At 51.0% G+C, this 15,019-nt stretch overlaps 1 protein-coding gene and 1 long non-coding RNA gene across 2 annotated transcripts; both read left to right on the top strand.

The window, feature by feature from the left end:
- The first annotated feature begins 1,401 nt into the window (after window positions 1-1,401).
- PSMG4 (proteasome assembly chaperone 4) lies at window positions 1,402-15,019 on the top strand. The gene is made up of 3 exons (XM_041772072.1): window positions 1,402-1,643; window positions 12,026-12,101; window positions 14,822-15,019. The coding sequence occupies exons 1-3, from the start codon at window positions 1,470-1,472 to the stop codon at window positions 14,941-14,943; spliced, it is 372 nt and encodes a 123-aa protein (XP_041628006.1). The 5' UTR covers window positions 1,402-1,469; the 3' UTR covers window positions 14,944-15,019.
- On the top strand, window positions 2,676-5,648 carry LOC121500391. The gene is made up of 3 exons (XR_005990378.1): window positions 2,676-2,815; window positions 4,212-4,270; window positions 5,570-5,648. It is a non-coding gene; the product is annotated as an uncharacterized LOC121500391 (long non-coding RNA).

Raw genomic sequence — 15,019 nt, 5'->3', positions numbered from 1 at the left:
CTCACAGGCCAAGGACCCACGGTGGGGATTGTGCCAACTTCCAAGTACGCCTATCCCAATTATATATTCAGGGACTAGGCAAATGATCCTGGGCGGGTGTGCAGACCAAATGGACCCCTAGCCAGGACTCTACGTATTGTCTGGTTCCTGTCTGCCCCTACTGTGGCAGGAGGACCTTGATGACGCTCCAGATCTCCATATCTCAATTCCAACTCCGACTCTTGAGGTGTTCGGGTCTTCCTCTTTCCCTTGTGTAGTGCTACCTGAGTAAACGATCTTTGGTCTCTTTGAGGAGGGATCAGGAGGTCATAGTGTGTATACTTAATAGGGTGTCGCAGGCAACCTGGGCATGTCTTTAGTTACTGGGTTCCAGGTCCAGGCACTGAACAAGGGACCATAAGATTTCACTGGCGTGACTGCACTCAGCCTCCTGATCATCCATCCCCAGTGTCTCCTGATGGTGTAAGGTGAATCAACTGTAGCCGTCGGAATCCATGGGCACTTTGATGCAAAAATGGCCCATCACAGTTGACCTGCATTGGGCCTGCATGGCCTGGCCCCCGTAATGCCACCTGCATCCAGCACCAGGTGCGAGCTGCCCTGGGCAGGCTGTGTAGACAGACTCCAAAGGAAGTGACAGTAGAAGCCTTTCTGCTGACAGCATTTCTAGCAGCCGGGACAAGTCCTTCTGGAAGGCAGGTCTAGGCGGCCCATCTCAGAGCCCAGCACACAGTCTTCTGAGAAGCCACCAAAGTTGACAGGCTCTTGAGGATGTAGAGGCGGACAGGGGCAGAGCTCAGGTGGACAGATTAACCTTCAGCAAGCGGAGGGAAACTCACCCTGATGGGGGAGGAGAAGGTGGTGAGAATGGGGTCAGATGAAGACAAGGGTTTGAGCAGAGGGACAAGGTGTCGGGGAAATCAAGCCTAATAACTTCCATTTTGTTTGTAAAATTAGAAGCACCTTATGTGGTGAGCTTGAGCTTGGGGAGGGTCAGGGCTTGAGGAGAAGAGCCCCTGAGGTCACTGCCCTGCCCCTGACGCTGACCGCTGACCCCGCAGGTTCTCAGCAAAGCCCAGCACGGAAGGGCAGCGACTCTCCCTCCCGGCCCCGCCCCTAGCCCCGCCCCTCCGCCTCCCGGCCCCGCCCTCCTCTCGCCCGGCCCCGCCCCTCATTCTCCCGGCCCCACCCCAGCCCCTCCTCCCGTCCACGTCCCTCCCCGGCCCCGCCCCTTCGCCTCCCGGCCCCGCCCCCTCTTCCAGGCCCCGCCCCTCCTCCCGGCCCCGCCCCGCCCCTCCTCCCGGCCCTGCCCCGCCGGAGCCCCGGGGAAGCGAAGGCGCGCTCGGCCTCTCGGCGCTCGCTTGCTCGCGTCTGGGGGGGGGCGGGGCGGCGGGGCGGGGCGGGGCCTCGGCGGGGCCTCGGCCGGGCCTTGGCAGGACTCGCGGCCTGGGGTGCGGGCGGCCGGGCGCATGGAGGGGCCGCGGGCCGCGGCGGGCGGGGACGTCTCCCTGCACAACTTCAGCGCGAGGCTGTGGGAGCAGCTCGTGCACTTCCACGTCATGCGGCTGACCGACTCGCTCTTCCTGTGGGTGGGGGCCACGCCGCACCTGCGCAACCTCGCCGTGGCCATGTGCAACCGCTACGTGAGTGCGGGCGGGGGGGCGGGGTCGGAGGGGGTCAGGGTGGGGGCGGGGCAGGGTCGGAGGAGGTCAGGGTGGGGGCGGGGTCCTGGGGACCGGGCGGGGCGGGGTCGGAGGGGGTCAGGGTGGGGGCGGGGTCCTGGGGACCGGGCGGGGGGTGCGGAGGGGGTCAGGGTCGCGGCGGGGTCAGAGGAGGTCAGGGTGGGGGCGGGGTCCTGGGGACCGGGCGGGGCGGGGTCGGAGGGGGTCAGGGTGGGGGCGGGGTCGGAGGGGGTCAGGGTGGGGGCGGGGTCCTGGGGACCGGGCGGGGGGTGCGGAGGGGGTCAGGGTCGCGGCGGGGTCAGAGGAGGTCAGGGTGGGGGCGGGGTCCTGGGGACCGGGCGGGGCGGGGTCAGAGGAGGTCAGGGTGGGGGCGGGGTCCTGGGGACCGGGCGGGGGGTGCGGAGGGGGTCAGGGTCGCGGCGGGGGCGGCGGTTGGTGGAAGGCGGGGTCCCCGGGGTCAGGCGGGTGTGGGGCCGGGCCGGGCCGAGCCGGGAGGGAGAGTAGCCGCGGTGCCGGCGCAGGTGGGGTGTCAGGGGTGCCGGCCCCCTGGGTCCGCGGGCTGCCCTCGGGTCTCTCTGGGCCCGGGGGGCCTCGGGGCTCCTGGGACCCCTCCCTGTGATGCCTTCGGGAACGGGTCGGGCTGGGCCTGCAGCACCCGAGGGCGCAGTGAGATCAGGCCCCAGGCGGCCGCCTGCCCCCCTGCCCCCCTGCCCCCCTTCAAGGGCGCCCCTCTCTGTGGTTGGGGTGCTCGGCCTCATCGTGGGGCCCCTGCTCTCCCGTCACACTCTCGCCCTGGGCGATGGCACCCACCTCTTGGTTTTCATGCCTCCTCTATACTGACCACACGGAATTTTGCGTGTGTTTCCAGGACAGCCCTCTTTGCCCAATTGTGGACTCCTGTGTCCCGGCCTGGAAGCCCGTGGGCACCTCCCACTAGAGACACTGGGGTCCGATGGCCTGGCCTTCCCGACCCGCTGCTTACACAGGCAGCCGTGTGAGTCGCGGAAGCCCCACCTGAACCTTGGCTACTCTCTCTTCCGAGCTCCGCGTGGCCTGTGTCCCCGCATCTGTGGGCCCTGCCTTCCATCAGACCTGAGGGGGAGTCCATCCAGCCAGTGGGGCGACCCCAAAGGGTAGAGGCCTGGAGGCCGGGAGGCAGTGGTGGCATTGGAGGAACCGTAGTTAAGGTGGCAGGGGAGGAGGTATGGGAACATAAGGCGTTCTCCTTCTCTGGTACCTGTGTTGGGGTGTGAGTGAGCCATGGGTTAGCCAGGGCTTAGGCAGGTCACCTCAGGGGCCTGTTTGGGGCTGGAGGTCACTGTGGGCCCTTCTACCTTACTTAGGTTTCCAGTGTTCAAGTTGACCTTAAAGGGATCTCTGCACACCCATCACCTCCTTTTGGGCTTGTCCCCTGGGCCAAGCCTGCAGCATCCCCTTGGCTCCTGGCCTGATTCCCCCTTTGCTGCCCCTATTAATGTCTTAGAGCTGCTGCAGCCAAGTGCCACAAGCTGGGTGGTTTAAACCAACCAAGATTGATCCTCTCGCGGGTTAGAAGGCTAGAAGTCTGAAATCGAGGTGTCGGCAGGGCTGGTCCTTCGGGAGGCTCGGAGGGAGAACTCTTCCCGTGACTCTCCCATCTTTTGGGGGTGCTGGCAGTCCTTGGCATTCCTTGGCTTGCAGCTTCACCACTCAAGACTCTGCAGTGCCACTGGCCTTCTTTTCTGTGTGTCTTTTCATGTAAAGACACCAGTCATAATAAATTGAGAGTCTACCCTATTCCAGTACGACGGCATCTTCAATGACAGCTTAATTACATCTGCAGAGACCCTATTTCCAATTTAAAAAAGTCACATTCACAGGTGCTAGGGGTTAGGATGTGCGCTTGTCTTTTTGGGGGACACGATTCAGCCCACAGTGCTGCCTTATGGCCATTTATAGGGCAGCAGACAGCAATCAGATATTGTCATTCCCTGGCTCCAGGCCTTTCAGGAGGTACGCTCGGAGCACAGTTCAGAGACTTGACAGTAACCCTTAGGCTCTGTTACCTGGCAGGGCTCCCCTGCTCCCGCCCTTGCCCTCCTCCCGGCCCACTCACAGGCCTCTTGGCTGCTCTAGCGCATGGGCTTGTCCCCAGGTATTGCTCCCTCTGCAGATTGTCACCAGTATCCATAGTGGTGGTGGTGAGGTTTGTCTTTTTATGGTCTTTGTAACCTGAATTTGCTTGACAAGCCACTCATTAAATTGTTTTTGAAGGAATGAATGAGGCCCCCCTCGGGGAACTCCAGGTTTGCTAGGGAAGGCTACCAGTAACCTGCATCCTGGTAGGCAGTAGGGATTGTAATCTCTGAGGGGCCTTGGGGTGGTGGGAAATCAGAGGAGTGAGCCATCAGGCAGGACCTGGACAAAGTTTCGGGAAGGAGATAGCCCCTGAGTGGGACTTGTGGATGGCATCATACAATATCCCTCTTCTGCCTTTGTCCTTCTTGCTGTTCTTTTTCCTGGGCAGGTTTTCTTTTATTTCTTTTCTAGTGGGTACCGGCAGCTGGGCCTTTGGGCAGCTGGCAATTCCTTCTTTCATTGGAGGAGAGGTAAAGGGCCTGCAGGGGCATGGGGTGATGGGTGGGGTTGTGTGTTTGGAGGTTGTGGTGCCCTGGAGCCACCTCACCATCTCTCTTTTCTAGTCCTTAGACTGTAGTGATAGACAGTGGGTAAGGCTGTGGGTCACATGGGGCCCAGGACTGCTCATTGGTAAGACCAGGCATTGCTTCCTTGAATCAGTTTCAAGATTCCTCCTGTGGGCTGTTTTGGCACACTTTAGCAATCTGACCATTTGGGAGTTATAGCTCCTACTAGGGTTTATTTTCTCAACTGGAAGGTCACACTAAACCAAGATCAGGTAGGAAAAGGAAAAGGGGCCAGTCTCCATTACCAGACTTGTCAGAACTTCAGTCCTACTCATTGGCCTCGTTGTGTACTTGTATGTTGTCTTCTGGGGCAGAGCACCCACTCTCCAGCTGGAGAGAAGAGGTATAAACCATAACTTAAGGCAGGAAACACAAGATTCCTGTGGAACAGGGCTTGGCAAACCATTGCTTAGGGGATGGCCTGCCTTCTACTTTTATAACCAAGTTTTTGGAACATAGTTCTGCTCATCTATTCCATAATGTCTGTTGCAGCTTTTGTATATTGATGGCAGAGTCGAACAGTTAAAATAAAAACTAAGTGATTTATCCTCTGGCCCTTCTTAGAAAAAGGGTTTTGGACCATGCATGGAGGGTGAGACCAAAGGGTCAGTGACGTTTCCTCCTCTTCCTCCTCCCTTCCCCCTCGATCCCCACATGTAAGACCATGTAGAACAAAACCATACTACTCTGCTGCTCTTCCAGCTAGCCTGCCTTGCATCGAGTGGTCTGTTTACGGCACTGAGAGGCGTTAGAACAAGGATGATATAGAGTCCCTCAACATGGTGGAGGCCCGTGACCTGGGAAGAAGGGACATTGGGGCCCTATCTGCTCAGATGATTTAGGATGTGGTGAGCACACTTTGAGTGGACAGTGGTGCTCCAGCCATAGTAAAACTATCTGAGCATGTATGTGCCTGGGAGACCAGCTGGGCATAGTATGATTTTGAAAATAATAAAGTACTGAGTAGGGTAACAATATGTGGTTTTTAGTTTTGCTTTTGGTGGGAAACGATCACCTTAAGGTATATTTTCTGTTTCTAAAAGTTTAACTGTAAATACTGTTAGCATACAGCTGAATATTGAACTCGAAACTTGTAAACAGCAAATTCATTAATTGAGTTCACGTTTTTGTTATCTTTTCAACAAAAAAGCTTGCAGTAAATGCTTTCATTCTTATCCTGTGTTTTTTGATCATCTCTTATAGACCTCAACAAGTTCTTTCTCCTTTTGAAGTGACTTTGAACCCCTAGGAGACAAGGAGCAGTCTCTGATCTGTGCCCTGCTCACAGTATCTGGCACATAGTAGGTGTTTATTCAGTTTACTTGTCTCTACCTGGACAGTGTGGGGGGATGGGTGCCCACCCCAGAGCCTCTGGTTGCACAGGCTAGTTCCTCCAAAAATCTTGCCCTGTGGCGGGGGAGGAGTTAAGATGGTGGAGGAGTAGGGGGACCCTAAGCTTGTCTCATCCCTTGAACACAGTTAGTGATCAAATCATTCTGAACACTAAAAGAATCAATAATAGGTCTCAGAGAACAAAAACTGCAAGTCTACCAGTAGAAAAGTGACCACCTTTTGGATGGTGGGAGGTATGTAGAGTTGACTTAGGGGAGATAAAGCTGTGGGTACAGAGGTGGGGAGGGGGCCTGCTTATGGAGGCTGCCACAAAGTATCTGAGCAATGGAGTGCAAAATCTGAACTTGTAGCAGTCTACTGCCATGGGGGTTGTGCCTGGCTTGAAGGTGCTTAGGTGGTGAAGCAGGGCAGAGTGTCAGGAGTGACAGGGTGGTCTAAGGATTCCCTGGGTCGCAGGAAGAATGGGTGGCACCAAGGTGCTGGGCTGTTCCCAGGCATAGGAGTGGGGATGCTGGCTGAGAGCAGTGGGTCTTGGTGCTGGCTTTCTGCTCTGACCTGCTGTAACTGTGAACTGCTGTGTGGTGGTGAGACTGCTTTCCTGGGATGGACAGAAAATGGCAGAAGTGCAGAGAGACCCTCTCCCGGAGGAACAATATGGGTCCATGCTGTGGGAGTCCCTAAAATTTGTAGTTTTGAAACTAAGTCATGTGCCTGAGATAAAAAAAACTCAGGAACATCAGTTTCTGATGGAAACTGGGAACTGGAGGGGTGATTGATTGCTCTTCCATGAGGGCTCAGTGAAGAGTTGGGGGTAGTGAACTTTCCCCTCCAGGGCTGGAGAGCCTGGGGTGGCGGTATCCTGTCCGTCAGCACCCAAGGCCTTCAGGGAACAAAACAGCACCACCTAGTGGAGGCCGGTCCCTTACAACAAGCCATGCTCCCTGGTGTCCAGGAGGCCTGTTTCCACTAGGGCCAGTCCACCTGCGAATCAGCCCAGCAGGCCCCTATGCATAGAAGACCAGCACACACAACTGGCTGGCACCAAGTCTACTAATCATAGAGTGCTACAAAGTTTCATCTCTAGGGGAAATAGGATCTAGCTTCCTTTTTGTTTGTATTCTTTATTTATTATTATTCATTCTCTTTTATCAATTCCTTTTTTAATATTTTAGAATTTTATTTATGTATTTTACATATTTTTTATTTTTTGGTTTATTTTCATTGTATTTATTTATTTATTTTTAAAGATTTTATTTATTCTTGAAAGACACAGAAAGAGAGAAGCAGAGACACAGGCAGAGGTAGAAACAGGCTTCATGCAGGGAGCCCAATGTGAGACTTGATCCTGGGACACCAGGATCATGCCCTGAGCCAAAAGCAGAGGCTCAACCGCTGAGCCACCCAGGAGTCCCTATTTTTTAAAATTTTCCTTTAACAAGCAGACCAAAACACACCAGTATCTAGTTTTTTTGTGTGTGTTTTTTGGTACTTTTTCTTTTTTTGAGTGTGTTTTTTGTTTGTTTTCTGTCTTCTTTTCTGGACAAAATGATGAGATACAGAAATTCACCCTGAAAGAAAGAACAAGAAGTAGAACTCATGGCCAGGGATTTAATCAATACCATTAAAAGTAAGATGTCTGAACTAGAATATACTTATTTATTTCTAAAAAAATTTTATTTATATATTTGGGAGAGAAAGAGAGAAGGAGCAAGTGCACTAGCTGGGGAGGGGTGGTGGGCAGAGGGAGAAGAAAACATAGACTTCCCACTGAGCAGGGAGCCCAACGTAGGGCTTGATCCCAGGACCATGAGATCATGACCTGAGCCAAAGGCAGATGGTTAACCGACTGAGCCACCTAGCTGTCGCTGAACTAAATTTCAAACAATGATAAGGAGACTAGTGGGGCTTGAAAAAAGCATAGAAGACACTAGAGAATCCCTTACTACAGAGATAAAAGAACTAAAATTTAGTCAGGGTGAAACTAAAAATGCTATAACCGAAATGAAATCCCAAGTGGAAGCCATAAAAATGAGGATGAATGAATCAGAGGAGTGAATCAGTGATATAGAAGATAAAATTATGGAAAATAATGAAGTTGAAAAGAAGAGGGAAAAAAGGTAATGGATCATGAAGGTAGACTTAGGGAACTCAGCGACTTACTAAAATATAATATTCATATCATAGGAGTTCAGAAGATGAAGAGAAAGAGTCAGAAGGTTTATTTGAATAAATTATAGCTAAAAACTTTCCTAATCTGGGGAAGGACACAGACCTCAAAATCCAAGAAGCACAAAGAACTGCCAGTAAATTCAGCAAAAGCTGTCCATTGCCAAGGGATATCAGTCAAATTCAGAAAATACACAGATAAGGAAAGAATCCTTAAAGCAACAAGGGAAAAGTCCTTAACCTGCAAAGGAAGACAGACAAGGTTCGCAGCAGATCTATCCACAGAAACTTGACAGGCCGGAAAGTAGTGGCAGGTTATATTCAATGTATTGAATGGGAAAACTATGCAGCCAAGAATTTTTTATGCAGCAAGGCAGTCATTCAGAACAGGAGGAGAGACAAAGAGTCCCAGACAAACAAAAACTAAAGAGTTCATGCCCACTAAACCAGCCCTGCATGAAATTTTAAGGGGGACTCTTCAAGTGGAGAAAAAAAAATCAAAAGCAACAAAGACTAGAAAGGACAGAGAACCTCACCAGGAACATCAACTTTACAAGTAAGGCAATGGCACTAAATTAATGTCTTTCAGGAATCACTCTGAATGTAAATAGACTAAATGCTCCAATCAAAAGATACAGGGTATCAATGGATTAAAAAACAAGATCCCCATCCATATGTTGACTAAAAGACACTCATTTTAGATCTAAAGACAGCTCAGATAAAAAGTGAGGGGATGGAGAACCATCTATCATGCTAATGGATATCAAAAGAAAGCCAGGGTAGCCATACTTAATATCAGAAAAACTAGATTTTAAAACAAAGACTGTAATAAGAGATAAAAGAAGGGCATTATATCATAATTAAGGGGTCTGTCCATCAAGAAGACCTAATAACTAAGTATTTATACCCCCATCTTGGGAGCGCCCAAATATGTAAATCAATTAATAATAAACATAAGGTCTTTAATAATAGTAGGGGACTTTAACATCCCACTCACAGCAATGGACAGAAAGTCAACAAGAAAGTAATGGCTTTGAATGATACACTGGGCTAGATGGACTTACCAGATATATTCAGAACATTTCATCATAAAGCAGCAGAATACATGCTTTCAAGTGCACTATCAGACTCTTGATCTAACATCTTTTTATGATTAGCATGCAAAATAGGATTCATAGTAAAAATGGAACATTCTCCAGAATAGATCATGTACCGGGTCAGAAACAACCCTCAACAAGTACAAAAAGATCAAGATCATACCATGTGTGTTTTCAGACCACAACTCTGAAACTTGAAGTCAACCACAAGAAAAAATTTGGAAAGACCTCAAATACATGGAGGTTAAAGAATAGCCTACTAAAGAATGAATGGGTCAGCCAGGAAATTAAAGAAGAAATTAAAAAAAAAATAAGGAAGCAAATGGAAATGAATACACAGTGGTCACAAACCTTTGGGATACAGCAAGGCCTACTTCAAGAAACAACAAAAGTCTCAAATACAAAACTTAACCTTATACCTAAAGGAGCTAGAAAAGGAGCAGCCAGTCCACTCTCACCATTACTATTTAATATAGTACTGGAAGTCTTAGCCTCAGCAATCAGACAACAAAAATAAAGGTATCCAGATCGGCAAGGAAGAAGTTAAACTGTCACTATTTGCAGAGAGCATGATACTCTAGAAGATGCAAACAATTCCATCAAAAAATTGCTAGAAGTGATGTGTGAATTCAGCAAAGTTGCAGGATATAAAATCAGTGTGGAGAAATCTGTTGCATTTCTATATACCAACGTTGAAACAGCAGCAAAAGAAATAAAAGATGTTATCCGATTTGCAAATGCATCAAAAACAATAAGATGCCTAGGAATAAACCTAACTTAAGAGGTAAAAGATCTGTACTGTGGAAACTGTAGAACACTTATGAAAGAAATTGAAAGAGGAGACAAAGAAATGGAAAAGCATTCCATGCTCATGGATTGGAAGAGCAAACATTGTTAAAAAGTCTATACCACCCAAAGCAATCTACACATTTTATGTAGTCTGTGTCAAAATATGACAAGCATTATTCACAGAGCTAGAACATGTAATACTAAAATTTGTATGGAAGTACAAAAGACCCCAAATAGCGAAAGGAATCCTGAAAAAAACAGCTGGAAGGATGAAGCTGGACCACTTTCTTAAACCAGACACACAAAGTCAAAATGGATGAAAGACCTAAATGTGAGACAGGCAACCATCAACATCCTAGAGGAGAACACAGGCGGTAACCTCTTTGACCTTGGCCGCAGCAACTTTTTAGTAGACACATTGCTGGAGGCCAGTGAAACAAGCAAAAATGAACTATTGGGACCTCATCAAGATAAAAAGCTTTTACACAGTGAAGGAAACAGCAAAACTAAAAGGCAGCCTGTGGAATGGGACAAGGTATTTGATCCGATAAAGGGTTAGTATCCAAATTCTAGAAAGAACTTATTAAACTCAACACCTAAAAAACAAATAATCCAGTTAAGAAATGAGCAGAAGACATGAACAGACATTTTACCAAAGAAGACATCCAGAAGGCCAACAGACCTGTGAAAGGATGCTCAGCATTACTCATCATCAGGGAAATACAAATCAGAACCATGATGAGATACCGCCTCACATCAGTCAGAATGGCTAAAGATAACAACACAGGAAATGCTACATGTTGGTGAGGCTGCGGAGAAGGGGGAACCCTCTTACCCTGTTGGTGGGAATGCAAACTGGTGCAGCCAGTGTGGAAAACAGTGTGGGGGTTCCCCAAGAAGTTCAAAATACCCTCGGAGCCAGCGATTGCAATACTAGGTATTTACCCAAAGGATACAAAAATACTGATCTGAAGTGATACATGCACCCCGAGGTTCACAGCAGCATCATCAACAGCCAAACTATAGAGAGAGCCCGAATGTCCGTCAACAGATGACTGCATAAAGAAGATGTGGTATGTATACAATGGAATATTACTCAGCCATCAAAAAGAATGAAATCTTACCATTTGCAACAACGTGGATTGAGCTAGAGTATATTATGCTAAGTGAAATAAGTCAGAGAAAGGCAAATGCCATATGATCTTACTTATAGGTGGAATATGTGAAAGAAAACAGAGGAATATACATTATGGGAAGTGGGGAAAAGAAGGGGAGGAAACAAACCATGAAAGAGTCTTAAAGATAGAGAACTAACAGGGTTGATGCAGGGAGGTGGGTGGGGGGATGGGGATTAAGGAGGGTGCATGTGATGAGCAACTGGGTGTTGCACGTAAGTGATGAGTCACCAAATTCTGTTCCTGAAACCCGTATTGCACTGTGTGTTAACTAAAAATTAAAAAGGAGAGAAAAAGGCAAAAAGAAAAAATCTTTGCTGAGGCTGTTTCTTTTAGAAGACTAGTATTTTGATAAAGGTAATTTTGACCATATTATAAGTTAGTTTTTTTCTTTTAAGCTAGGAATTTTAATGGTAAGGGGGATTACTTCCATAGTAATTGGAGGTTAGAGTTCTATATTTTAGAAGGGCCACATTTATTTCTTTAGTTTTACTGCTTCTTACCTGAAATGAGGATTGGTCTGACACACTCTGAGCTTTCTATTTTCATTATTTGGACGCTGATGGCTGATGCCCTTTTGCGGAGTCCTAGGGCCCTTGTTGACCTTGAAGGGCCCAGACACCTTCAGGGGAGACAAGGAGATAGGCACCCTGCCTTCTCGGCTGATGGCTAACTTGGCGGCCAGAGGGACCTGGAGGCACCTGGCACCCAGACTCTGTGATGAGCTTTCTTCAGGCTGTGCCCTTAATGATCTTGTTTGCTCCCGTCTTAGTTGTAATGTTGCCCTACAGTATTGCTTTGGAGTTTCCAACACTCAAAGAAGCCTTTTATGTAAAACAAACCTTCCAATTTACTGTCAGCACTGTGATGCCAGCTTCAGTGACCGTCTTCATCCGTCCCGGCTGTCTGTTCTCTTGCGGTAGAGGGTCAGCCCACCTGGCTGTTGGCACAGGTGCCAGACCTCGTGGTGAATGTCTGACCTCCCGGAACCTGCCGCTTGCCCACCCTCATGAAGAATCAGAAGCCGCAGAAGCTTGGCTGATGGAGAAGCAGCATTGTGTTCTCTGTTTTCCCTTTAGGATTCCATCCCCGTGTCTACCTCCCTCCTCGGAGACACTTCTGACACGACCTCCACTGGCCTTGCGCAGCGCTTAGGTATGTACCCGTGGCCGGTGCTGCAGACGCAGCCCGATGGGGAGGGACCTTACTGTTCGATGGAACCACGAGGCTGGTCACTTCGGAAGGAGAGAATCCTCCTGAGAGAGGAGTGTAGACCTCTGTATGTTGGGCCTCCTCTAAGGAGGGCTTATCCGTGCCCACGTCCCTGAGCACTGTGTCAGGGCCGGCATGTTCCAGGGGACTCCCGTGTCATGCCTTGGCTGCTGTCCAGGTCGGTAAGTGACAAGGTGACTCCGCATGGGAGGAGAGTGAGTGATGCCCACGGTGCCCATCGGGCGGTGGCTCCGGGTCACCTCCGCGTGATCGGGGGAGCCCGTGGAGCAGGGTGCCTGTACCGTGCAGGAGGGACTGTCCTCTGCTCTCCGTGTGGTGTTGTTCAGAGCTTGCGGGAGAGGAGACTGGCCTGACGTGAGTGCGGTGTGGACGGTGGTGAGCAGCACTGTGAGGAAGGACGTGCCTCACACACATACTGTCTGTAACCACCTGGGTAGTCCAGGGACGGATGTGGTGTGTGCTGCCCTCCGCCAGTGCCACGGGGCGCTCGGAGACTCGGGACAGCAGGCCAGCCTGGGCCTCCCCCTGGGTCTCCGTACTCACCGGGGGTCCCTGCTGGCTCCCTGCACGTGCGCGTGCCGGTCAGTTCTGTCAACCTGATCCTGGCCAGGTGGGCATTTGTGTGCCAGTGACTCCGGGGAGCACCCGCGGGAACACGGCCACACGGTGGAGCAGGGATGGCGTGTGGTGGGCAAGGTGAGGGCCGGGCGCCCTGGACGTGTCACCCTGAGCCCTGGGTGTGAGCAGGGCAGAGACCACGCGGGTGGCCGCGGTGGTGCAGGAACCTAACCTCCGGTGACAGAAACCTGGCTGGTCTCTAGTGTGCACTAGTTACCCCCCTAATAGGTACTTGGTAACCTCTTCCTAGGAAGTAATTTTAGATTTAAAGGAAACTTGTGGCACAGATACAGGAATTCCTGCCTTTGCCTTCACCTGCATTCCTGGTTGTTCCCACTCCCTGCGTTGATACTCTTGATTTGTTCTGAACCATGTGAAAGTGAGTGGAAGACAAGATGCCCCTTTGCTCCTCCCTGCGCCCTGCCCTGCCTGGCCCGGGGGAGCCGTGGGTGTGCTTGCGTTTATAGAGCCGGGGAACTGGGGGGACGGCTCCCGCTAGAGAAGGCTGGTGGGAGCTTGTTCGCTGTGCCACCAATAAGTCGTTCATGCCAATAAAGTCAGATGGGCTCAGGGGAGTCCTAGCAATGGAAGCCGAGTAGCCTTTTGCGTGCAACGTGCTAGTTTGTGTGTGTGTGTGTTTAGTTTTATGCAAAGGATGTTTTTTTAAATTAATGTTTCTTCTCTTGTGGTTTATATCAGTTTATCATAATCTGTATAAATTGAAACAGAACATAGACAAATACATCTTCACCAGCTTATTAAACTCAGGGATTAGCAGAGGGTCGCCTCCTGCCTGTAACAACCAAACCCAGCAGCCCTTAGCCATTGCCCAGCAAGGACGGGCACACAGAAAAGGCGGAAAAGTCAGAGGTGTGATGTAGCTGCTGGCAGCACCAAGGGACTGGTAATGTGCGGGTGCTGGGATGGTGGGGGGGCTGCCCAGCGCCACCCTGTCCTGTGCTGGTCCTCTTGAGCTTAGGTCTTGACCCTGCAGCTGGAAATGCATGACTTGCCTAGAGGGGTAACGGGAAGAGAGCAGAGTCCCAAGACAGGATGGTCTATGGAGGATGAAAGGAAGTAGGGGCAGAGACCATCTAGTGGGTTCAGAGTAACCCCGGCAGCATTGGAGGGCTTTGGGTGCACGGGGACGCCCTTTCTCCACAGACCAGAGGGCAGAGCTGGGTCTGCGGGTGGACGGTGAGGCCGGGCACAGTTGCGCTCCCTGTAGGGCCCTGTCTTGCAAGTACATGGGAGTCAGAGTGGGGGCGAGGAATTTCCTGCCACTGAACAGCAGGAGGCCAGGCGGGCTGTAGCGTGACAGGTGCCACCTCCCCTGTCCTCTCCGCGTGGCAAGGCTGGCACGGTCCTCTGATGTGTGTGGGCTGGGGCGGGGGGCCCCGTGGGGGGTCGGAGTTTGCACTTGCCCTCTTTGGGGGAGGCCCCAGCACCCGTGTGGTTGGTGCTGCAGCGTCTGCTTCAGCTGTTACAGGTTGTGCGGGAAGGGGCTCACGCGTGTCTCCAGTGTCATTGAAAGTCGTACACTTGTGTGTATGCACAGACATACACATCTGTGTGGGTTTGTGTGTCATAGAAATGTAGATGTTGTGTTGTAGGATCATCTCCGGGAAGGGAGTGCGGTCGGCAGAGAGGGTGGTACTGAAGGAGAACTTAAATACTTCACCTAAATATTTTAAAAAAGGAAGAAAAAAAACCCCAGCTTTTTAGGTAGAATGGTGACATTTGACCATTAGTGCTTGGATCCCCCGGGGGGGGGCTTGTGACTGTAGCTCCCCTGCCGCCCCCACCCCGCAGCTCTGGCTCGGGTGGTCCGGGTGGGGCCTGCGAAGGTGCAGGGGCTGCCTGGGGGGCCCGGTGGCAGAACCAGTGTCGTGGAGTGGGGGGGCCTGCCCCGAGCGCCCTGTTCTCTCCCACGACCCCACTGGTCTCCCCCGTGCGCTCCGCAGAGGCACCCACGGCCTCCGGGCCTTTCGGTCACGCGGCGCTGATGTGTCTTCTCTTTTTAGCCCGGAAGACCAACAAACAGGTGTTTGTCAGCTATAACCTTCAAAACACGGACAGTAACTTCGCGTTACTGGTAGAAAACAGGATCAAGGAAGAAATGGACGCTTTTCCGGAGAAGTTCTAGAACGCAGAGTGGCCGCAGTGAGGATTTGTAACTTTTGTAGGATACACGTTTAAATAAACGGATGGCGTTTCCCTGC

Source organism: Vulpes lagopus, chromosome 10, assembly GCF_018345385.1.
Source record: "Vulpes lagopus strain Blue_001 chromosome 10, ASM1834538v1, whole genome shotgun sequence".
Classification (NCBI taxonomy): Eukaryota; Metazoa; Chordata; class Mammalia; order Carnivora; family Canidae; genus Vulpes; species Vulpes lagopus.
The sequence above is the reverse complement of the archived record's forward strand: the minus strand, read 5'-3'. Positions and strand labels throughout refer to the sequence as shown.

What these genes read in the sequence shown, in the direction of transcription:
- PSMG4 (XM_041772072.1), top strand. Translation starts at nt 1,470, where the DNA reads ATGGAGGGGCCGCGGGCCGCGGCGGGCGGGGACGTCTCCCTGCACAAC. An exon ending in TGGCCATGTGCAACCGCTAC is followed by an intron (nt 1,644 to 12,025) that starts GTGAGTGCGGGC and finishes TTTTCCCTTTAG; the next exon opens with GATTCCATCCCCGTGTCTAC. An exon ending in TGGCCTTGCGCAGCGCTTAG is followed by an intron (nt 12,102 to 14,821) that starts GTATGTACCCGT and finishes TTCTCTTTTTAG; the next exon opens with CCCGGAAGACCAACAAACAG.